This window comes from Phoenix dactylifera, chromosome 2 (assembly GCF_051530095.1).
Source record: "Phoenix dactylifera cultivar Ajwa chromosome 2, Ajwa_hap1_PhDact_Kaust_v1.1, whole genome shotgun sequence".
NCBI lineage: Eukaryota > Viridiplantae > Streptophyta > Magnoliopsida > Arecales > Arecaceae > Phoenix > Phoenix dactylifera.
Genome location: NC_143191.1, coordinates 35,040,283 through 35,064,763, shown reverse-complemented (window position 1 = coordinate 35,064,763; position 24,481 = coordinate 35,040,283). Strand labels below are relative to the sequence as shown.

The window sequence follows — 24,481 nt, the reverse complement described above, 5'->3', positions numbered from 1 at the left end:
GCTTATTCGCTAAGATATAAGAGAAATAATATATTTGTTATGAATCCACCGTATTTGGGTGGATGACCACTTAACCTTCACCTCTTGAGTTTTCCCACCTCTTGGGTTTTCCATCTTTTGTAACTCCTAGATGTGCCCCTTATCCATTGGGGATGTCTACATTCATCCACCTTTTCACCTTCTCTTGTCCTTTAATTGTCTTGTGATTATGACTATTATATCTCCTCATTATCCCCATTATATCTCCTCATTATAACCCTAGGCCTATAAAAGGGTACCTTGAGGAGGATGAAATGTACAAGTGAAAAGGGAAAGAAAGGCATTAGAAAGAAATGAGAAATACTATTAGTTCATGAAGAACTAATTTTCTACAATTTTTGTGTCTTATTTAATTTCTTATCTTCAATCTCTTTATCTTTTATTTTACAACACGTTATCAGCACGAATGCTCTACCAATTGTGGAAGTACGTGGTGTTCTTTCTACAAGAAAAATATTTTTTGTGCCATTCTCCAATCTATAAGTTTCTTTTTCAAATTAGTATTCTCAATATCTAATTTATGTTTTTTATGATTGACATAGAATGGTCAAATTGTTCACTTGCAATTTGTATGATACAAATTCATAATCCTATGATTCTTGTTTGTAGAGAATGTCGAATCTTACCAAACTTGAATTTGTTGCTCTTGATATTTCTAGCAAGAATTACTTGTCTTGGATCCTTGATGCTGAGATCCATCTTGATGCAATGAATCTTGGAAATACTATAAAGGAAGAAAATCAAGCGTCCCTGCAGGACCGTGCTAAAGCAATGATTTTTCTTCGGCACCATCTTCATGAGGAATTGAAAACCGAGTATCTAACGGTAAAAGATCCCCTCATTTTGTGGAATAATTTAAAGGAGAGATATGAGCACCAGAAGTGCGTAATCCTCCCAAAAGCTCGATATGATTGGATGCACCTGAGGTTGCAAGATTTTAAGAGTGTTAGTGAATATAATTCTGCACTCTTTAAAATCAGCTCACTTTTGAAATTATGTGGTGAGAAAGTCACCGATGAGGATATGTTAGAGAAGACATTTACTACTTTTCATGCCTCGAATGTGCTCTTGCAGCAGCAATATCGAGAGAGAAAGTTCACAAAGTATTCTGAACTTATATATTGTCTTCTAGTAGCTGAGCAAAATAATGAGCTTTTGTTGAAAAATCATCAATCTCGTCCCACTAGTTCCATACCATTCCCTGAAGCGAGTGGCACATCATTCCCTGAAGCGAATGATAAATCATTCCAAAAGAATCGTAGATATGGGAGAGGACGTGGTAGAAAAAATTATCATGGTGGCACCAGAAGTGAAACCACCAAAAGAGAAAATAACAAGCGGGATGCACCGTACCACCAGAAGTGGAACCACCAAAAGTGGAATAACTCAGATAAAAGAGAAGGTTCTCAGAGTAAAAAGAAATTTGAAGATGTGTGTTATAGATGTGGTATGAATGGACATTGGTCGCGTACCTATCGTACGCCTAAGCATTTGGCAGACCTCTACCAAGCCTCTTTGAAAGAAAAAGAAAAGGGAATTGAAACAAATTTTGCTGAACCATCAACACATTTTAAAACCTCTGATGGGGTTGATATTACTCATCTTGATGTTTCTGATTTCTTTGAAGATCCTAATGGTAGAATTGATCATTTGATTGGTGATGGAAGTGTTTCCTTTAATTAGTGCATTTTTCTTTATCATGTTGTAAGACTTTATGTTATGTTTTAAGTAATAAAATTTTACATATGTTTTGCATATTTGTAGAGACATGGATCTTACTGATGAATTGAATGGTGATGATGTTTGTCTGGTAGACAGTGCTACAACTCACACAATTCTTACAAATGAAAAGTATTTTCAATGCTTGAAATTAAGCAATGCCAATGTCAATACCATATCGGATTCATCAAATTTAATTGAAGGTTCTGGAAGAGCATATATTATGTTGCCAAAAGGCACAACATTTTGTATTAACGATGCTCTATTTTCTTCAAAGTCTAGAAGAAATTTATTGAGTTTTAAAGATATACGTCGTAATGGTTATCATATTGAAACCACCGACAAAGGCAACAAAGAACTTCTTCTTATTACTCAAATGAATTCGGGCCAGAAGCTCGTTTTGGAAAAGTTGCCTGCTTTCTCATCTAGGTTGTATTATACATCGATGAAAATGATTGAATCAAATGTTGTAATGCACCAAAAGTGCACTGATCCAAAGATCTTTATGATTTGGCATGATCGCCTTGGACATCCAGGTTCTATAATGATGAGGAGGATTATTGAGAATTCACTTGGGCATCCATTAAAGAACCAGAAGATTCTTTTACCAAGTGATTATCCATGCTCTGCTTGTTCTCAAGGTAAATTGATTGTTAGGCCATCCCCCTCAAAACTTGTTGTTGAATCTCCTTCATTTTTACAAAGAATTCATGGAGATATTTGTGGGCCTATACATCCATCATGTGGACCATTTAGATATTTTATGGTTTTGATTGATGCATCAACTAGATGGTCACATGTTTGTCTTCTTTCTACTAGAAATGTTGCATTTGCTAGACTTCTTGCTCAAATAATCAGATTGAGAGCACAATTCCTTGATTATCCAATTAAGACAATCCGATTGGATAATGCAGGTGAATTTACATCTCAAGCTTTCAATAGCTATTGCATGTCAATTGGAATTGATATTGAACATCCTGTTGCTCATACACATACTCAAAATGGTTTAGCTGAATCATTTATTAAAAGACTTCAGTTGATTGCTAGACCTTTGCTTATGAAATCAAAATTATCTGTTTCTGCTTGGGGACATGCTATATTGCATGCAGCATCATTCGTTCGAGTTAGACCATCTGCTTATCATAAATATTCTCCCTCGCAACTTGCATTTGGTCAACCACTAAATATTGCTCATCTTCGCACTTTTGGTTGTGTTGTATATGTTCCAATTGCACCCCCACAACACACTAAGATGGGTCCTCAACGTAGACTTGGTATATATGTTGGCTTTGATTCTCCATCTATTATTAGATACGTTGAGCCCCTTACAGGGGATTTGTTTAAGGCATGTTTTGAGGATTGTCATTTTGATGAAACAGTCTTCCCATCATTAGGGGGAGAAAAGTCGATGCCTGAAGCACAACGTGAAATCACTTGGAATAATTTGCCCTTATCTCAATTTGATCCTCGTACAAATCAATGTGAACTGGAAGTTCAGAGGATTATACACTTGCAAAATGTTGCAAATTAATTACCGGATGTATTTACTGACACCAGAAGTGTAGTAAAATATCATATTCCTGTTGGTAATGCTCTAGCAAGAATTGAGATCCCTGAAGGACAACTTGCTAATGAAGCAGCAAATGAGTCTGAGGCATGCCTGAAGCGTGGAAGACCTATTGGATCGAAAGATAAGAATCCTCAGAAGAAAAAAGTACAAAGAAAAGAAACTGGCGCTTCTGAAGAGGCCATACCCACAAAATAGACCATAAAATTTGGTGCTCCTGAAGAGACCATAACTCCCATTTTAAAATCTCCAGAAATACAACCTCCTGAAGAGTTATCCCCTGAAGAGGAAGATATACCTGAAAATAATGAGATCTCAATACATTATATAAGTACAGGAGAAATATGGGATAGAAATAAAACCATTGTCGACAACATATTTTCATTTAAAGTGGCTCTTGACATTACCAGAAGTAATGTTGGCATTACCAAAGGTAATGAGGAAAGTGAGCCAAAGACCGTTGAAGAATGCCGATGTAGAAATAATTGGCCAAAATGGAAAGAAGCTATTGAGGCTGAATTAAGCTCATTAGCAAAAAGAAAAGTTTTTGGACCTGTAGTCCAAACACCTAAAGGTATAATGCCCGTTGGATATAAGTGGGTATTTGTACAGAAGCGTAATGAAAATAATGAAATTGTGCGATATAAAGCACGACTTGTTGCACAAGGTTTCCTACAGAAACCTGGGGTTGATTATGAAGAAACTTATTCCCCCGTTATGGATGCAATTACATTCAGATTTTTGATTAGCTTGGTAGTTACAGAAAAATTAGATATGCGGCTGATGGATGTGGTCACAGCATATTTATATGGATCATTGGATCATGATATATATATGAAAATCCCTGAAGGATATAAAATGCCTGAAGCATGTAATTCAAGTACACCCCGAAGCATGTATTCTATCAAGCTTCAAAGATCTTTATATGGGTTGACGGATTTGCTATTGTTGCAGTTTATGTTGATGATCTTAATCTTGTTGGAACTCCTGAAGAGCTCACAAGAATCGCTGCTTATTTGAAAAATGAGTTTGAAATGAAAGATCTTGGAAAAACAAAATTTTGTCTCGGTCTGCAACTCGAGTATTTTCCAAATGGAATCTTTGTTCATCAGTCAACATATACAGAAAAAGTTCTGAAGCACTTTTATATGGATAAAGCTCATCCTTTGAGTACCCCAATGGTTGTTCGATCACTTGACGTGAAGAAAGACCCATTTCATCCTCCTAAGGAGGATGAAGAAATTCTTGATCCCGAAGTATCATATTTGAGTGCTATTGGTGCACTATTGTATCTTGCAAATTGCACTCGACCTGATATAGCCTTTGCGGTTAACTTATTAGCAAGATTCAGTTCTACTCCAACCCGAAGACATTGGAATGGGGTCAAGTATATTCTTCGTTACCTCCGTGGAACAACTAATATGGGATTGTTTTATCCTAATGGATCAAACTCACAGTTGATTGGATATGCAGATGCTGGCTATCTATCTGATCCACACAGGGGTCGATCTCAAACAGGATATTTGTTTACTTGTGGAGGTACTGTTATATTATGAAAATCTGTGAAGCAAACATTATCTGCTACTTCTTCGAATCACTCAGAGATTATTGCTATCCATGAGGCAAGTCGGGAATGTGTTCGGCTGAGATCACTAATTCACCATATTTGAAAAAGGTGTGGTCTATCCACAATCAATGATAGCCCAACAATCTTATATGAAGATAATACTGCTTGCATCACCCAGATTAGAGGAGGTTATATTGAAGGTGACAGAACGAAGCATATTTCACCTAAGTTCTTTTATACTCATGAACTCCAGGAGAAAAGTGATATTGACATCAAACAGATACGGTCAAGTGAAAATCTGGCAGATTTATTCACCAAGGCATTGCCAACCGCAACATTTAAGAAGATTGTGCATAACATTGGAATGCGACAACTTAAAGACCTTTGATCATGCATTTTTCAGGGGGAGTCAAGGACCTTGAAGATTTTGTGCCGATTATACTCTTTTTCCTTCGCTAAGGTTTTGTCCCACTGGGTTTACCTTTGCAAGGTTTTAATGAGGCAATCCTAAAGTACTTGGTGGTACATAAGAATACTGTACTCTTTTTCCTTCGCCATTGGTTTTTTCTCATTGGGTTTTTCCTTGGCAAGATTTTAACGAGGCATGTTCTTTGTGTGTGGTCATCCAAGGGGGAGTGTTATGAATCCACCGTATTTAGGTGGATGACCACTTAACCTTCACCTCTTGAGTTTCCCCACCTCTTGGGTTTTCCATCTTTTGTAACTCCTAGATGTGCCCCTTACCCCTTGGGGATGTCTACATTCATCCACCTTTTCACCTTCTCTTGTCCTTTAATTGTCTTGTGATTATGACTATTATATCTCCTCATTATCACCATTATATCTCCTCATTATAACCCTAGGCCTATAAAAGGATACCCTGAGGAGGATGAAATGTACAAGTGAAAAGAGAAAGAAAGACATTAGAAAGAAATGAGAAATACTATTAGTTCATGAAGAACTAATTTTCTACAATTTCCGTGTTTATTTTCTTGTCTCCAATCTCTTTACCTTTTATTTTACAACAATATTCAAATAATGGTATTATAACTGTTATAATGACTGTTATATCAATAACGGCCACTCTTCATTTTGTTATTAAGGTGAATAATATGAGATATAAAATGACAATTCTCCATTACACTATTAAGTAAATAATATGAGAATATATAATAGTTGTTATTTTCATTATTTTCATTATAAGTCCATTATAACATAAATAACAGTCATTATTTTTATTGTACTTTCTTTCAAAAAAAAAATCTAAGTTCCAAAATTTTTTCTCAAAATTCTCCCTAAAAATGATTTTATCATCAAAAATGTATATTACTTTATCTAATAGAAACTAAGAAAAAAATAAGGTTGTTAATTTTTTAATATTATCTTTTTTTTTCTAACATCAATTCTGTACTATTATTATGAGTAGCTGCCATATGAGCAGACACTCTTTTGTTTTTTTTTTTTTTGTTGTGTTAGAATGGATGATTCATGTCTCACGAGTACGAATGCATCCAATAAAATCAGAAAACAGAATATTTTGAAACGCCTATGGCAGCTCTTCATTTCAGCCCACAAGGTACTACCAGCAAGCTGACTACATAAGCAGCCACCTAATATGCAGCTTCATTAACTTCACAGAATACATGCTTGATGAGCAAACACTTTTATACTGCAATGAATGATGCGTGAGGTAAACCTGAGACCCGCATAGAGAGATATGGGGCGGATGCAGTAAATCTGAGACCGCATAGAGAGATATGGGGCCTCCGCGGGATACCGTTCCCCACAACCGTTTTGAGACGTAGCTATATATACTCTAAAACGTTATTAACGGAAAGGAAGAGAGAAGGGGAAGGCGAGAGCGTAGCAGCGGCGACACCATGCTCCTCTCGCCGGTACGAAAGCCTCTCTCTTCCCCCTCTTCCTCTTCCTCCGGTTTTCTTCTTCTTCTTCTCTCCGCCCTCTCTCCTTCCCTCCCTCGACCTCCCACCGCCTCCTCGTGTCCCGGCCGCCGCGTCCTCAGGGCTTCCTCGTCCTCCTCGGCAGTGGAGGGAGCGCCCAAAAGAAGCCCCAGATTGGAATCTATCCTCGGGATCACATCCAGGATCGGAAACAGCGCGATGTCCGTTTCTTCCCTTCCGTTTTAGGTTTTCGACTTCTATTTAGATGGCAGCATATTTTCTCTTTTTTTCTTGATTTGATTTTCTTTCTTGATTGCTTCTGCATTAGGGTGTTCGTTTTCCCTGTTTTTTGAAGCTGGTTAGGTGGTGATTTTCTGGGCTTTGATGAAATCTTGAAATTCAATTCGTGCAGACTTTTCCACTTTTGTATTCGTTATTGCGCTTGCTTTATTTCTTTTAAATTTTTGCTTCTTTTGGGGCTCAATTTGGAGCTCATTAAAGTTATTGGAGGCATTAATTTTACAGGACTTAAGTGAAATTTAAAGAAAGCTGCAATCTTGGAGCCTTCTACCAATGGGTTTCCTCTCTTTCTTCTCTTCTTCTTCTTTTCTCTCTCTCTCACAAAGAAAGAAGGCGAAAGCTACGAGGAAGGTGACCCTCCTTTACCAAGATGGCAGAATCGGGAAGACCAACATGTCATGCAAAAGAAGATCATTCTAATTCTGTTAACTGTGAACATATTATAATGTATATGAGATAATTGCTGAAAACAGAATCTGGTTCCAGCAGACTAATGGGTGGGTGTTCGGTTAAAAGATTACCAGAAATCAAATTTTATACCCAAACAGATCAACATGGCTACACGGTTTACAATCTTTTGCTGCTGCACCATTGAATACTGACTTTCCTGTTGCTGCATTTGACTTCACTCTACAACAATATGACCAAATGCTGTCGTAACTTGCATCTTTTGGTAAACCTAGAAGTGAAAAATGTATGTTTCATTTTGTCCTGAGCAATCAACTAAAAAATTATTGATACTAGCAGCACTGACCATATGATCTCTTGCCTCAAGTTAATTCTGTTGTCTGAACTTTTCTTTATTTATCTTCTATCAAATTGCCTATTTTGTGAACCATTCAAACTACTCATGTTTCTCATGTTTGTTGTGTATAACTTACTTCCTAATCACCATTATGTAATATCTAACACGTGCCCTCTTTTAATTTTCATCAACTTTAGTTAGCAAAATCATTGAGTCTCTTAATTGCTTGGTTATGTTTTTCTTCTAACTATTTGTTTTTCTAGATATACATACAAATAAAGATAATTGGAGGGGGTAGGGGGGATCACAGTCTTGGCATTTGGAGGCTAATTTCAACTCTTTTGCTTACTCTGCTGTGCAGGTAAATACATTATTTATGGAACTGGCATTTCAGACATCCTCTGCTGTCTTTTTCCAATCACTTATCGCATATGGACTCCTACATTTCAATCTTCAAAACTAAACTTGTACTATCTTTCCTTTAACCAAATGATGTTGTTTGCTATTTTGTTCGAATAGTGTTCTTAGTACTTCTTGCTTTGATTCAATAAATTGTGATGTTCAGAGCTCATATTATCTTGTGTTTATTTGATGCTATTCAAATCTGATGCTTTCTCTAGTTTATAATTTTTATTTTAAATCCTATTCTAACTCTTCCATGAATTCGTTAGTCATGATATTTATGCCTTCTTGTTTGTTATTATTATTCATGGATCATCGTAGTTTTCTAGACTCTAAGCATGGTTATCTCAACCCTTCTCAATGAAACAGGGTTGTTAAATGAAAGCCCTGACATTCTCTAAATGTGCCACTGCTCTTTGCGTTTAAGCTAACGACCCTTAAATTGTTATGGTGATGGACTGTTTGTATGCTTTCTGTTGATGCTCTTATTAATTAACTACCTACGGGTGCTAAATGGTGGTTTATATTTCAAAAATTATTCACCATGAAACTATCTGATGACGCTGTTTCTGTTTCTGAATGCTTGTGTCAAACAGACAACATTGCTTCCTAGCAGTCCTTGTTATAACATAAATAAAGCTGGCACTCATAAGAGCTATACCCTGCCTGTTTTGAATTCTTTATACCAATTCACTATTACATCTCATATTCTCATTTTACCCTTTCCTAGGTTTTGATGAAAACTCACAAACATTTCATGGACATTCTTCACTATTCGGTCCCAAAACTTTTCCCAATTTTGCATGTATGAGGTCCCACCAATCTTCTTAGTTAATCTCCAATCAAAATTTAGGCCAAACCTTCTGTTGATTCCTTGGTGCTACTAGTGGCGTGAATTTGGGCACTGGGAGTAATTATTTTAGTCAAAAATTTTCTTATTCTTCTTTATACTTAGTTTTCAGGGCTGTTTACTATTGGTTTGGATATCCTTAGAATGACAAACCAGGGAAGTTAGTACCTAAACCATTGAACGTATGAGTTTTAAGACTAGACATCGAAGGCAAAGGTATAACCCTTTATTGGTGAGTAAACTTAGGAAAGTAAAGTGAGATTTCCCAGAGAAATCCTTTAAGACTCCCATCTCCAGAATATTTAGCTATCAATAGTAAAATCCTAGAACAGTGGGAGTCTTGAATTCTATATTTGGTAAAATCTTGCTTGAACAGTGTTAGAGGACCTTCACATTTGTTTTAAGCTCTAATAGAATTATGGTTTCTTTTCACAGAAAATTATCTTATTGTTTTAGAATGTGTGTTGTTGATACTCCAGAAGAGTATCAAAGTCTGAAGCCTGAAGATGAAACATGTTGTAAATAGAACTGCAGTAGAAACTTGTTCCAGAGTAAAAGCTCAACCTTTAGTTAATAATGTAGTGCAGTATCTACATCAGTCAAGTCATCATCACCATAGTTACGAGTAACAAAAATTATCCAAATATTAAGGTTTGGATATGTGAACCCGTTCCTTTAAGGGACAATATTTGATGTCCCTGCCAGCTTCTTCAAAATCATTCCTCATTTCCATTGATCTCTTTTTGCAGTATATCTTGATATTTATATCATTTTCTTCAATATAACTTTTTCATATTTGGCAAAAGCTTGCCGGAACAGCAGTAGAGGACCTCCATTTTTGGTTTCTATATAGGGTTATGGTTTGTTTTAGCAGAAAGTGATTTTATGGTTTTAGAATATTTGCTGCTGAACATCTGAAGCCTGAAGAATGAAACACATCATAAATAGAATTGCCATAGAAACTTGTTCCAGGGAAACTTTTAGTTGTTGATGCAGTAAAGTACGTAGATCAGTCAAGTCATGCATCATCAGGTAACAAACCTTATCCAAATATTAAGGTTTAGCTTTGTGAATCCATTCCTTAAGGTTAAGGGCAATTTCTGATGTGACTGCTTGTTTCACCAAATTTCTGATGTCCCTGCCAGTTTCTCCAAAATCATTCCTCATTTCCATTCATGTCTTTTTGTGGCGTATCTTGATATTTATATCCTTTTCTTCCATGTAGCTTTTCATATTTGGCAAAATCTTGCCGGAACAGCAGTTTAGGACCTCAAATTTGTTTGCTACTTTTAAAAAATTATTATTTCTTTTAACAGAAGTTAATTTTATGGTCTTAGAATATTTCTTCCTGATACTCCAGCAAATCATCAACATCTGAAGTTTGAAGAATGAAACATGTCATCTGTAGAAACTTGTTCTAGAGTAAAAGCTCAACCTTGAGGCTGCATTTGGTTCAGGCATAAGCAGGCTAAAGGCTTAACCAAGGAATAGTTATGCCGGTCAAACTTGCAATGACTGGCATGACTATTCCAGAGGGGAGCTGTCATAATTCACTCCTTGGCATAAAGGCGCCTTTTATGCCTACTTTCTACTTTTTTATGGACAAGAAAGTCATCATCCAAAAATTATTCCAAAAACTAGAGCCAAACAAAAATTGGCATGACTCAGGGCATAACTATTCCTTTAAGCATAACTTTTCCTATTCCCATTTTTTCTTTTCCCTGAACCAAATAAAGCCTTAGTTAATAATATAATACAATACTTACATCATCAAATCATTCATCATCATGTTCATGAGGTATCAAACCTCATCCAAATATTAAGGTTTAGATTTGCGAATCCATTTTTGAAGGGACAATGTTTATGTCACTGCCAGCTTCGCCAGAGTCATTCCTTTTTTCCATTCATGTCTTTTTGAGTCCTTCCCCACCTCAAATTGAACCTGGATCCCCTCTTCTATTCTATGTTCCTCACATCTTTATTGCATATGGGCATGCCATCTCAATAAAATTCACTAATGCTTCCATAGTGATGCAACTATTGTGCCTCCTCAAATGTACTCATATCCTACTTCCATTGAACCTATCATATCCATCAAAGCATTTTATATCCACGAACCTATAACCTAAAGCTCATGGCCAATCTTTGTTGCCAATATTTTGAACCATACAGCACAAGTAGATGGTTTCTTGATTCTTTCCCCTAATTCTATACTGTCTTACATACAAAGATTGGATTCTTTAATGGCGGAATCTAAGAAGGATGTGTGTCGAAGCACCAAATATACTTCATGAAGATGAAAATTTTTGAACCCGTGCTGAATTGTTCTGCACTCTAGAACTGATTAAATTTTTAAAAATTAACTTTGACATAGCCCATAATGCTACACTTGATTCTTGGGTATTGAAGAAAAAGGTAATTATATCTTCATCAAATGCATAATTATATGATGAGCTTCTGCCAGAATTGTGCATTACATGCACATAATTTCCTCCTTCCTCTATGAAGATTCATATTTGTATCCCATGTTTATTTTTTATCTTGGTATCTGAAAGGACAATATTAATGAAGGCTACTGTGCTGAAACTTTACTTTCCACTCAACAAACTATTGGTGGGTTTTTACTCGGAAGTATGATCTTTTAAAGTTTTGGAAAAGTGCTTTCATAAATAATTTCTTCAAATAATAGTGACTTTCTTTTGGTTGCTTGCGATGTGTACAGGATTTGGCAACTAATTATATATGCTAATAATTTTGTAATTTCTACACGAGGCCATTGCAAGTACTTTACCTTGGTCCATATGTCAGTGACTTCAGTATAATATCGGTACTGTCATCAGTTACATTATCAGCTCTTGGATAAGTTACTGCTTATATTGGGGAAGGGATATTTGAAGTGAAAGTTGGAAATGGAACGTCTCTTTTAAAATTCACAGGTATCATATCATACTTGCCCGCATCATTTGGATGAACAGTTAGTTGCACAAGCATTTCAGGATAGAAACTACATGGGACTTGCTATTAGTCCTTGGTATTGTATATGTCCAGGTAACTCCATTTTCTTTTCCCTCAAAAAAAGATTTATTTTAAATTTATTGTTTTGGGATAACCGGCATCCCAACAAAGGGTTTCAGGAAGCTGAGAGGAAAATACCACTCAATTATTGTTTGAGATGCAGCAGTAGAAGCAGGGGGCTTCAAAAATCTGCATATCTTTCTTTCAAGGTTTGTAACGTTTTCTCACTTATGTGAATCTATTGTGCTCAGGAGTTTCTGTTGGTGCTTTTGATGTAATTTTATTTATTGTTGTGAATTGTGATAGTGTGTAGGTCTGTATATCTTAGTCAAAAATTTTCAGAACCATTATAATTCAAGGTCTTATACTTTGATTTAGGATTATGTTGTGCCATCTTCTTAGGTCAATAATTTTGGTTTTTCCATGTTTGTTTTAGATGCTTTTAATGAGATGGCCAAAAATAGAAAACAATATAATGTTTGTCCATAAACTAAAATGATATCATGCATGAAGTGTCAATGTATTTGAGATCGTTCTATTACGAAACAGAGAAAATAAATGATACAAATCAAATAGCAGACTGTATGAAGATCTGGATATAAGGATTGTAACTTCCAAGATTGTAGTTGCAAAGCTCATCATTATATGTTTATTTAGCTACACTTTTCTTCTTTGTTATATCCAGAACTGTTGTTTTGTCAGGAGATTGGTTCAGATATGTCTAAAACAGACTAAATGAGGCTGAAATCCATGGCAGTTTTGGTTCTTGTTACATTTTGGAAGGCTAAGCTTTGAACTTCCACTTCCGGGATAAGTTAACTTTATTATTAAAACTCTAATGCAGAATATGAGGAGTAAAAACCTAGTTTTGATTTTTACTTTCTCAGCATGACTCTAGCTTGTGAAAACTGAAACAAAAGGTAGGTTATCACACTTACATACATGAAGAATTTTGAAGAGGACATGAGCAAGGTCAAATAGCCATTTTAGATTTACTTGATTTTGTAAAGGTTGAAGTATTGACAAAAATGAATTAAAGTTGAGACATGTTTTATCCATGTGTGCAATTGATATGGGATGACTTATTGAGTTATAGAGCTAATAATGGAGAACATTATTAAATGACTTATTTTCATGTATGGGATGACTTAATGAGTCATAGAGCTGCTGTGACACATCCAACATTCTGAAGGTATATCCTTATAATTTTGTTTTTGGTAAGAATATTCTTATCGAATTTCATCACCTAAAGTTTATATTGAACTAAATAAATGATAGTCAGGCTCAGACTACTGCAGTGATGCCTCATTTTGTATATTTCTTTCCTGTGTTTGGGGGAATATAAATTTTCAATTTATTGCCTTTGCTGGACTTTCTACACCGAGAATGAGTCATCGTTTTTTTTTTATATTGGGTGGGTGGTTGGGTGGGTGCAACAGGAGTCATAGGTTTTGCTGGCCACATAGTTTGATTTTATTTTTCTAAATCACAATTGTACTCCAAAGATACTTTCTTTTCCATTTGACTTGGCCGCTTTTATTTTCCATTTCACCTTAACCATATAGGTTTTGGGAAAACTTCATTTTCTGTCTCTGTAGTCGTTTACCAACCACTGCCTTGTAATTGCTGTTGTCACCATGCCTTTTTGTTCATGCTTTTGTTTTGCTATATCAAACTAATATGGCTAGCTACTTCCCAAAGTTGTGCTAGCGATGTTGGCACTAACTTTCAGTCCTGGGTTCAAATCTCAGTACACTTTGCTATTGGTTATCAATCTGTTCACGATCTTAATGAAGTGAATTTGGATAGGCCTGCCCATCTTTTCTCCGGCAGCTCCTACCCTAATCGGTGTATCTCGGTTCTGCACTGTCCAAATGGATGATGGCCACTAATTTTGGCACATGATCTGTTCTGGTTTTGCTATTGGTCCTGGAAAGCTTTTTTTTTTTCCTTCCATTTTGCCATAGTTGGTTGGTATCTTTTCCCATTTTATAGTTTAATAGGGGATCCAGCATCATAGAGTATTCAATTACCTGTAGGAAAGGAAAAGAGACAGCCCATGCGGTCAGCAAGGAATAGAATGGAGAGCTCATGAGACACCTTATGTAAAGCCTACGTTGGTTTAAGGCTTTACACCTTATGTAAAGCCCGCGGGTCCGGGTTGGATCCTAAAATTAGATCCGAATTATTTTCTGGATCGGGTCTGGGTTTACCGAACAAACCCGATCCGACCCAAATGGACCCGAAGAGAGAGAGGAAAAGTAAGAGAGAGTTTTTGTGTGTGTGTGTGTGTAGGTGTGGGTCATGGTACTATTGGTCGTTTTTAAGTGAATTTATGGCGGGTTTTCAGGGCAGACAGGAAGGAGATATGGGTTTCTTAGGAGCTTGTTAGCTTGTTCCCTAGGGGATGGGAAATGCCCTCCATCAAGGAGGGAAAGCTTTGGACCAAAAAAAAAAGAAAAAAAAGAAAAGCCTTAAGGGGAGTACGGTTCAAGCGTGGAAGGATAGAAACAAGCATAGGTTCACAGAATCCAAAGGAACCTTGGCCCGTCAAGATTCTCTCTCGATCTATTACAATGTTGATACCTCTGGTGTCTCGGTAGCTGGCTTTTTTTTTTCCTTCTGTTTTTTGGTTTTTGTTTCTTTTAACTTTTGAAGGGAGAAAGTGAGGGAACACTGAACTGAATATGGGTCATGTGCCAGTTTTCTGCAATGGAATTGGATTTTGGAAGAAGGCCTGGGATCTTTTTTGCCCTCGTGAGAGGGGAGCTGGGAGACACCAAGTTCCGTCCAATCAGTCATATAGATAAAAAATAGTGTGATATGAAATTTGGCTTGTAGACCGACTTAGTAAGTCATGGGTCATCTGTTCTGACTGGAGGTCAACTGCAAGTCTTTCAAGTCATGGGTCACCCAGCACCTCATACTTAAGATATGACCAAATGCTCAAATTCTTTCCCAAAGGCACAAAGAAATCGTACCTGATTGGACCAGAACCTGACCCGACCCGGACCTAAACCCAACTTGGACTCGACCCGGCCCGATCTTCAACCGAGTCGAATTTGGGTCTAAAATTAGGATCCGAACAAAAAATCAGATCGGGTCGAGATTACTCATGACCTGATCTGATCCGACCAATTTGCATCCCTAGTTCCGTTCCTGACAGTATGAGACACCTTAAAGGGCCCTCAATTTGATGCTTAGCTTCCCTAGTAATCTGAACACGCGAACCGGTTGCCTTCCCAGGCTGCAGTCAAACAGAGGTTGAGGATAAATGCTTGCACCAGCACCTGCTACAATTCTTTGCAGAGAGCTCTGCTGTCAAAATTCCCCTCGACATAAGCTGATCTACAATGCAAATTTCTCTTGACAGAAAAAAGGAGGGCCGTCGATTAAACTGATGATATTAGATTATCACATAAGTTTCATTGACAGATGAGTCCATATTGTACAACGACAAAGCTAAATTCTGAAATATTACAAGCGTATCAATAACAGAAAGAGAGTCAAACCAACACAACCAAATACCATGTCATTTGGCAAAGCCTTCAGTTTTTCCTATAATTTAGACTCCAATGTACATCTTACTGTCTGTTGGGGGGGCTTGGGCGTGGAAACCTCCCAATGCAATACGGGCAGAAGTAGAATTGTAGCAGCTATGATCATTAGTAATTATGGATTACGAGCATAGTATGAGGCACTAATCATCGGGGTCGGCAGAGAAGTCGGGCTCACTTGGCTTCAGGAACTTGGTGGGCATGTCAAGAGCCTTCACCTTCTGAGATTTCCTGAAACTTGCAGCTAACTTAGATGCTGATTTCAAGGCCTCCAGATTCTTTGCAGTAGGATGAGAAGGATCGATGGAGCTGCCAGAGAACTCATCCTCCTGCCCTGACTCATTGGTTGCTTGCTCATCTGGTATGGAGGAGAATGACTCCCACCTACTCAGGTCTTTAGCCATTTTCCTTCTCTTGTACCGATGCCACGCTGCCTGGATGAAGCAACTAGCCCATGTCCTCCAATGGTGGGAATAGAAGCGGAATGTGTGCTGCAGCTTCTTGCTGTGCAGTCTTCTAAATTGGTTTGCAACAAACTTCAGGTCCTCTGCTCGCAAGACAAAGGCCTCTACTTCAACCAGAGCTCTCACAGTCCTGGTGGAAGAGGGCAGGTTGGCGTTGGACTTGGGAAGCAGTGCCCAGGTGAGCAGCTCTTCACCACAGAAATCACCAGGTCTAAGAATAATGGAGTTGTAGAAACCTGTTCTGCCCCCATCGGTGGTGGAGCTCTCTAATCTCCCACGGATAATGAAAAGCATCTCCGTCACAGGGTCACCCTCACGAACAATGCAGGTGCCTTCTGTGCTCAGGCAGGATACGAGACGCAAACATATGGCATCAAGGAGCTGATCATCCATCTCCGAGAAGAAAGGGACCTGCAATTTTGCAAAAGAAACGGGCTTGGAACTTGGAGCATCTAAGGCAATGAATGTTGATCTGCATCTATGGAGTTACACTTGCAGGAGGAAAAAAAAATGGTTTGACATAAGAATTCCAACAAACTATTGGAAAAGAGTAGAACCAATTTGTCATTGCATGGCGAGAGCAGAACTTGAAGTTTTAAGACAATGAAGAGGAATAAACATGGAATTGTTCAGTTTAGAAAACAATATGCTTTCGATAACGAGAAACCATCAACGGGCAAATGCATGAGATGATTCGTATGGATCTCCACGAATAAAATGGAGCTTCCAAAATGCTGCAGAATCGTATTACAGATTCACTTAGACATGGTTTGTTTTAGAAAAGACCATTGTAACTAAGGTTCGCTGTCTCTGTACCGGACTCCGTATCAGTGTCACACTAGCACAGTGTCGATATGATATGATACAAATTTTTTTTGGCGTACCGGATGTCAGTACATCACCCATACCGGATGCCGATACCAAACTGGTACAGTACAATATGCTTCGTACTGCTCGGTTCAGGTCGGCATGGCATACCATTATTATAACCATCTTGCATAATTGCAGCATTCTTCCTCAATTCAATATTTCTATCTATGAGGTTTCAATTTCTGTAAAAAAAAAAAGCTGAAAGCAAGAATTTTGAAGGTTGGATCTGTCCCCATTTTTATTCCCCCAAATCTAGTTTTCATTTTTCCACCCCCATATCCATCATTTCGATGATTGTACCAAAAAAATGTCATTGCGAGCAAAGAAAAACTATATCAAGCATGGGGAAACCACTTACACCGCGAACAAGGTCTAAGCTTAGGTGACGTCTGATATCTCGACGAAGATCTGTAGGTAAACCTTGCAGAACGCTTTCTTCATCAACTCCTCGCGTTGCAAGCCACGTGTACTGAACAAACCGTCTGACACGTTCCCGCAGCTCATGAGGAAGTTGGCGATGGCTCATCCACTCTTCGGTGTCTGTTCGCTTCAGCCTCCACTCTTCAACCCTTTTAGTAATAGATTGCAGGTAGGTCTAAAACATATTTAATGTTTTATCAGTTAACAGAAACCAGAATAGCAGCAGGTGTGATCTCCACCATTCAACCCTTTTAGTAATAGATTGCAAGTAGGTCTAAAATATATCTAATGGTTTATCAATTAATGGAAACAGAATAATATCCATTTTAGATCTAATAGCAGTAGGTGGTGTTATGGTTGAAATCTGTATCCAATGGTTTATCCTTTTTGCCTCCCATCAGGTGTGATCTAAGAACTGAATGAGCCAAACAAGAGAGAGAGAAAATGTCCGCCGCCAAACTCTTGAAATTTTTAGAGGCATGTGATTTGTAATCTTTTAGACAAAGTGAGAAGTATACGATAAATTGGATATCAACTTAACAAATCTCCAAGAACTAAATTTCCCTCTTTTACAGTATAGTATCATCAGATGAAATAATGCACCAAGGAATCAAAGGCTTTGATTATTGATGTCGATATCAAATTTCAAGTACCAAATTAAGGAATAATTTCTAAAAGATAATCAACAAAAGAAAGAAAACATTCATATATAATTTCTAAAAGATAATCAACAAAAGAAAGGAAACATTCTAAAAGAAAGAAAACAAAAGATATTTAAAAGTTTCTGCAAATTATAAAATTTAAAATACCTGCATGTTGCCGATCAAAAGAGCAAACAAGACAAGACCAAGGAGACCTATGAATATGGAAAATGACGTTTCACCAATGAAAGCACTTGTTGTCAGAGTTTGGCCATATGAACTGACAAAAGAAACAGAAAATGCCATGAAAGTCTACAATAACATGCCAACAAAGAGAAAGATATATCAGGTCATGTAAAGTTTGGTCCCGGAAATTGATAACATTTTGACCACATCAGACTAGCTAATGGCGCTGCAGTACAATAACTAAAGGAACCGAAGTCGAGCTTCATTTTGCAAGCTATGGAAGGAAGAAAAAGAAGCGCTTCATTTTGCAAGTTATGGAAGGAAGAAAAAGAAGCAAACCCAGTGAAGAAGTAATCATATTCCATACATGAAGAGAAAATCAAATAGAAACACTATAGCTTGTTAAAAAAAAGGGATTCTAACCTCAAATTTTGCAAGCCCCACCAAAGGCAATAGAGGTATTTCTCAATGAATTTTGTGGAGACAACATCATTTTGCAATGCGTTTTCGAATATGCCATATTTGAAAGTGATGGTTTTATTATTCACATCACAGTTTGAGAAAACATTTGTTTCCTTTGCCCATCGTTGGCGATCGTTCCAGTTTGAAATGTCACAATCTAGAAATTTAAGATCACATGTTCCATTCAACCTATTCTCCGTCTGGCATTCTGATTTCCAGCATGTAATCTGCCGGCTGATTGACAAAAGATACCAAACCGCTCCTATGACCTACAAGATAGATCATCATTTAATAGTTATACTCCCGCTAGAGTGCAATTGGTAAGATAAGAAATGAATCTATAAGTGCTTCACATTTGTTGTAAAATATCATACAATTGAAATGTGCAAGGAAGGTGAAGTGAGATGACATACATGGCTCGCTAACATGAATAGTACTAAATTGTATGCAGCTCCTCCCCAAGCAGTTTTTGCAACAAGCCCGGCAGCTTTAATAATTTGATTGCTTAAAGGGAATATGAGACACAATCTAAGCATATACTGAATAAGAATAACCAGTGCCAGAGTAGTAGTTTTATGATTGGCGTAATGTTTTCCTACGACAGGCATCACCAACCAGATGAAAATCTGCAGAAAGGAAATACAAAAACATCAGCCAAAATACAGCCTGCAGTTAGATATGACGATTCAAGTAAAGAAGTTTCCTCCACGGTTTACTCTTCCCTCTTCTCTTGCATCTTCTCAGGGGTAAGCTTCAGGCAGCAGGACCAGGACTTACTAATAAAGCCATGTTAAATGGCCAGAGTGTATATGAGAGTTGAAAACAGAAAGATTCAAGAAAAAATAACGTAAATTGTCATGTGGAAGAGTTTTAAAGCAAAAAAAGTAAAATGCGAGCGTAAAACCATAAACGATACAACACAAAGTAAAGATCTAATAAGCTTAATATCTTTAACTCAAGTATTACATTACTCAAGAGTAGCAATTGAACAAAAGCGAACCATCTATTTCTAACTTTATTTCATAAATGAAATATACTGGTTTTTTATTACTAGTTGGCGGAAAAATGAAATATTCCTATTGTCAAAATATACCATAGCTCATATTACATTAGATATGAAGTTGGTAACCTCATTTTTCTTTATGATGTTTCTTATGTCTATAACCGGTTTCATAGCAGCTCCACTGGTTAAGCCTATTCTATGAAACAGAAATTAGCCTCCTAGAGATCCTTCCTTTAGCTATAACTAGTAACATCCTCCAATTTTATGATTATATGATCATTCACATGGCATATCCATGTATTTCCAATTATTTGAGTTCTTAGTATACACATGCAAAAGCACAAAGCTGCTGCGAAGATTCCCAATTCAGCAGGGACCATATTCAAGATTACGACAATGATTCTTGTGTAACAATGAAGGAGAAAATGGCCATCTGGACAATGCAGAGGGATCGTACATGCTCATTTCCACTTGCACTTTGGACTACTTTCCCCTTTCCAGGTTACAACCATACAGGAGCATTGAGAAGGAACTGAAACCAGCTTATGCGGGAGATTTTTGAGAAGTCCTGGGAAAGAAATTTCATTTACGAGCTGCATAAAGAAGCTGGGTGGGGGCAGAGTGGGAGGATTGCAAGGTGACAAGCCATCAAGGGTGATTCAACAGGGTTATTTCAATAATGGGCCAGTGGAGATTACAGGCTAACTAGTTTGCAGGAGAATCTACGGACAAATAGTATTCAGACAAAGTGGAGAGTCATTGATGCAGAGAATGATATTAAATTTACTAGGTTCTTAATTGAAAATAGTGGGGAAAATTACACTAGTATGAGAAGAATGCTTTTTGCCAGACGACAGCGAAACTGGGGTCCACCTAGAGAAAAGGCTTCTTTGAGTGAGCTAGTTCAAAAGAACATCTTAAGTTGATGGATTATATAGTTGCACAGAGGACCAAAAATGAAAATTCTAGTTTCCTATAATCAATGTGTGAAAAATAGCCTTCCAAATTACTTGAGGCTCTAAGAGTAATTGATACTCACATCTATTGGAACTTCTGTTGGAGAAGACAAGAGTAACCAAAGGTTCTTGCTTCCCATTTTTGATCAAGAATAATGCATCAAAGACCTTTCAGGCTAGAGGGAGTTGCATTCCCAAGAGTGTAGTTCTGCGCTTACAGTCCCACAGTCACAAAAAAAACCTTGGAGTCACTCTATGGATTCCATAAATCGAATTTTAATTCATTAGAATGAATGACAAAATTCTCAATTTGCCTAGATTTTGAGTTTGAGCCCTTCCACAATTGCTCAGCATGCTGCTAAATGCTTACCACTAGACAAGTTTTATCTTGTATTCCAAAGACGTGCTTGTTGCTGCTTTTGGCACCACTTTAACGTATTCCTCCTCCAACTCCTCTAGTATTCAATGGAAATGTCTGAGCCATTTCAAGAAAGCTTCCTACAAGTGGTCAAAAAAGCAGGACAGTGTTTGAGACCTTTGGTTGCTATGTTCGATCCAGGATGAACCTTATGGGCTCTCCAATTTATTATTATTGGCTGCCGCTGCTCAACTAGCTGAGCAGTTTAAGTGGATGCCCTAAAAAGACATCAAAGTGGACAAAGTTAAAGAAAGAGAGATTAATATCAAGAGAAGTTAACAAGCATCTTGCAACAAAATGAAGAAACTCCATTTTGCTAATGATGTTGGCATTGGTTTTGGTGAAGCTGGTGATGCTCAGGGATGAGGTGCAAGGGACACTAATATCATAATTTCAGAAATAGGACTGCAAAAAAGAGAGTGGAAAAAAGCTAGATGAAAGAAAAAAAAAAGCAAGAATTAGGTAGTGGTGATGTAGAACATGAAAATGGGAAACTTCGATAAACAAAGACATTTTCTGTTCTAGTAAAAAGTGACTAACATTGAATGAGGAATATTTCCTTTAGATTCTATCTAGCTTCACGAAGATTTAATCAAATGTTACATAAAACACACACATACACACACACACACATATATACTGTAGAGTCAGCTTGCAAATAAAATTAAATGTCATCAACCATTTTTGATAAATGAAGGGATAATGCGAAGCCTTTCATTAAGTTTTACTTTTCACAAAATGTTGAAATCAGGAAGTTGAAAAGCATTACAGTTGGGTTCAGGGGATAGTTTCATGGATATTTTGTTTATGGTTTTGTGGAGCTTTGAATGAAAGAACTAAAGCTATGGTGTGCCTCTGTTCTATCTTTTCTGCGATGTGGTCCTAAACCACCTTGTCTCTGGTTATGTGACTTGATCAGATCCAAATCACATCAGCATCTGTGTTATATCTCCTGTCTCCAAAAACTTAACTCTAAGTTGATCTTTGGCATGCTTTTCAAGCATTCAGAGGCCAATACTTAACTAATAAGCTTCTTTTGTTTTTTTTTGCTGAAAAAGGTTCCATGATCTGAAATCTGCATCTCAGAGAAGATTGTTTTAGTCAATTGTTTCAACTCTTAACGTTTAAAAAAATCATTGAAACATTTCAAACAAAAACTTGGCCCGATATGACTTCAAGTTGCACACTTATTAAAAGTAAAGATAGGAACCCACCCATTTCATTCATGAGAAGGAAACAAACTCTATATCCTAGAGGCACAGGATTAAGAAGAAACATCACATGTAGTTGCTTATTTATGTGAAGTTGAAGCTATCTAAAACATTTATCTACAGAACTGCCTCTACAGTTATTCACATGAACTATAATCTTCAATACAAGTTGCTTGATTAGACAATAAAAAAGATAAACCATGGGACAACATATTAGTTTTAAGACTATCTCAAGAAATGAGAAAGTACCTGTGGAAAAGGAAAGGCTGCTGCGAGGTCAATGAAGAATTCTGATCTCATATATCTCTTTTTAATCTCTCCTGGATCCATGACAAGCTCTCCCCTCCCAAATACTCTGGTGCTTGGGGCTACAAATGCAGTGTGAAATTTTACAACGATGTGCAATATATAGAATAAGTCGACAAGTGACCGTACACAAGTGAGTGTAATGTTCAGACGTCGGTCCGTTTTAACACATGAGTAACGTTCAGGAGTTTCAATCAAAGGCAAGTAGAAGAACAAAGGATCTATGAAAAGAGCAACCAAACATGCAACAAGAAAAGCCCGGTTCCATATCAGCACAACATGGCTTCCAGGATCTAGTATCTGCTTTTGCCATGACTTGCGGCCCCCAGGGAATACCCTAGACCTTCCAAACCTTCTTCCCCATGGTATACTAGCATCAATCCTACCAGGTCTTTGTACCTGGTACATGGGTTTGCCTTGGTCCTTCTCATCAGTATAGAACCTGCATAGGGAATAAATGACGTCAAAGAAAGAAAAGTCCTAAAGGAATTCAACGAAGTCCATGGAGTTATAAGGGATGATGGAGTTTTGCTGGATAGCACAAGAGCCTGGCTGCTCTGATTAGATAGATTAGTCTAAATGAATGTCTAAGGATGAGATTTGTTCCTCAAACAGAAAAAAGTTGACATCTCAAACAGAAAAAAAGAAAAGAAACGCCAAAAGAGTTTCAGTAATGATTTGTTTGCCTCTCCTGAGTTATAAATCAAGGTATTAATTATCACTTACAGAAAAGTAAGAAAATTCTTAGGAGAATGAAAGATTCGTAACATTTAATCGCACCAATAAAAAAAACATCCACTCAAACAATTAATGAATAGCACAGTAACCAAAATATTTCCTATGTCTACATGCCCAAAAATCAGAAGCCAAAACTAAGAATAAAGTTAAGAAGATTAATCATCATTGTTAGCTGAAATTCAACTCTTATGAGACAAACCTATAAATCCTAGATTTAAGAAGACAAAGGAAAGATTTCGTCAACACAATTAAAAGCAAGATGTTTTTTTTTTTTTTTTCTCGGGTTTTGATTCTTAAAATTTAGAACCCACATCAAAATCGAATCTTTATGTTAGCTTTTATATCTGCAAGACGAGACAGAGCAAAGTCTTTCAACTCACCGTACGGTTCTCTCCTTGTTCGCCTCCGCCTCATCAATGACCTTGGACCCAAACATCGCTCTAATCCCAACAATACTCGGAAAGAATCTACCGACGACCGCCCTCCAACATCTGGGTCTCAACGAAAGAAGAAATTAACCCAATAAATGGAAAGGAAGCAGTTTTAAGCTCGCTAAACCCCCGGTGTCCGAGTTCCAACCGTCAGGGAGTCGAATAGAGAAGGAATCAAGCACCGCCACGAGCTCTTGAAAACCAATTCTTATCCCTTTCTGGAAGCAGAATGGGAGCTCCGAGACCAGGGGAGGGAAGCCATGGCTTGCTTCAAAGACAACGCTTTTCTAACTTCCATAAGCTTAAGGCTTTCCGTCTCGCAGTCAATAAACTAAAACTTTATGAACCGAGGAGAGTGAGAGAGAGAGAGAGGAGCGTTGACGACGACGGCGTATTACGGGAGTAACGCGGACCCTGCTAACGCCGTTGAATAAGTCATAAGTCTTCGCGCGTTGATGGAAAGCGTCAAGGCGTTCATTTATCATGATAGCTCACCCTTCGACCAATAATTAAACCCCACGTGCACTCACAATTCGAGTCTGGAGTTAGCTGAGGAAATATTCTTCAGTATCCATATTCTCGTTTGGCAACAGACGCATCGCATGTTTATAAATTCTTTTAAACCAATTCCCAACCCAAACATGATGTCCATTACGCATGAAGGATAAATATTCATCCTAGGATTGCTTTATTTGCGTAAAAAATAGCTTGGT

The 24,481-nt window shown here is 37.4% G+C and overlaps 2 protein-coding genes and 1 long non-coding RNA gene across 8 annotated transcripts; 2 read left to right on the top strand and 1 right to left on the bottom strand.

Moving 5' to 3' along the window:
* Nucleotides 1-651: 651 nt before the first annotated feature.
* On the top strand, nt 652-1,722 carry LOC113462368 (uncharacterized). The gene has a single exon (XM_026802428.1). The coding sequence runs from the start codon at nt 652-654 to the stop codon at nt 1,720-1,722; it is 1,071 nt and encodes a 356-aa protein (XP_026658229.1).
* Nucleotides 1,723-6,743: 5,021 nt separating this feature from the next.
* LOC108511096 (uncharacterized) lies at nt 6,744-16,557 on the top strand. Of its 5 annotated transcripts, none has more exons than XR_001879129.4 (3): nt 6,744-7,014; nt 8,200-8,305; nt 11,813-16,557. It is a non-coding gene; the product is annotated as an uncharacterized LOC108511096 (long non-coding RNA). The 5 variants fall into 5 exon arrangements; XR_003384624.3 differs by having other exon boundaries at nt 8,200-11,917; nt 12,027-16,557; XR_015975387.1 differs by lacking the exon at nt 8,200-8,305 and adding an exon at nt 8,102-8,199.
* LOC103701689 (cyclic nucleotide-gated ion channel 17-like) lies at nt 15,498-24,111 on the bottom strand. 2 transcript variants are annotated; one of them, XM_008783856.5, is made up of 7 exons: nt 23,718-24,111; nt 22,543-23,041; nt 19,119-19,331; nt 18,667-18,974; nt 18,226-18,337; nt 17,355-17,591; nt 15,498-16,537 (listed from the first exon to the last, which is right to left on the bottom strand). In XM_008783856.5, exons 1-7 carry the CDS (start codon nt 23,771-23,773, stop codon nt 15,806-15,808), a joined length of 2,157 nt encoding a protein of 718 aa, XP_008782078.1. In that variant the 5' UTR covers nt 23,774-24,111; the 3' UTR covers nt 15,498-15,805. The 2 variants fall into 2 exon arrangements, with proteins under 2 accessions (XP_008782078.1, XP_088572290.1); XM_088716164.1 differs by lacking the exon at nt 17,355-17,591 and having other exon boundaries at nt 23,718-24,100.
* Nucleotides 24,112-24,481: the final 370 nt, after the last annotated feature.

Excerpts from the sequence above, each read along its gene's own strand:
- LOC113462368 (XM_026802428.1), top strand. The coding sequence starts at position 652 with ATGTCGAATCTTACCAAACTTGAATTTGTTGCTCTTGATATTTCTAGC.
- LOC103701689 (XM_008783856.5), bottom strand. The coding sequence starts at position 23,773 with ATGTTTGGGTCCAAGGTCATTGATGAGGCGGAGGCGAACAAGGAGAGA. Across the intron at positions 23,042-23,717 it reads AACAAGGAGAGAACCGTACG|GTTCTATACTGATGAGAAGG; the intron begins GTGAGTTGAAAG and ends TTCCCTATGCAG. Across the intron at positions 19,332-22,542 it reads CAGCCTTTCCTTTTCCACAG|ATTTTCATCTGGTTGGTGAT; the intron begins GTACTTTCTCAT and ends TCCTTTCTGCAG.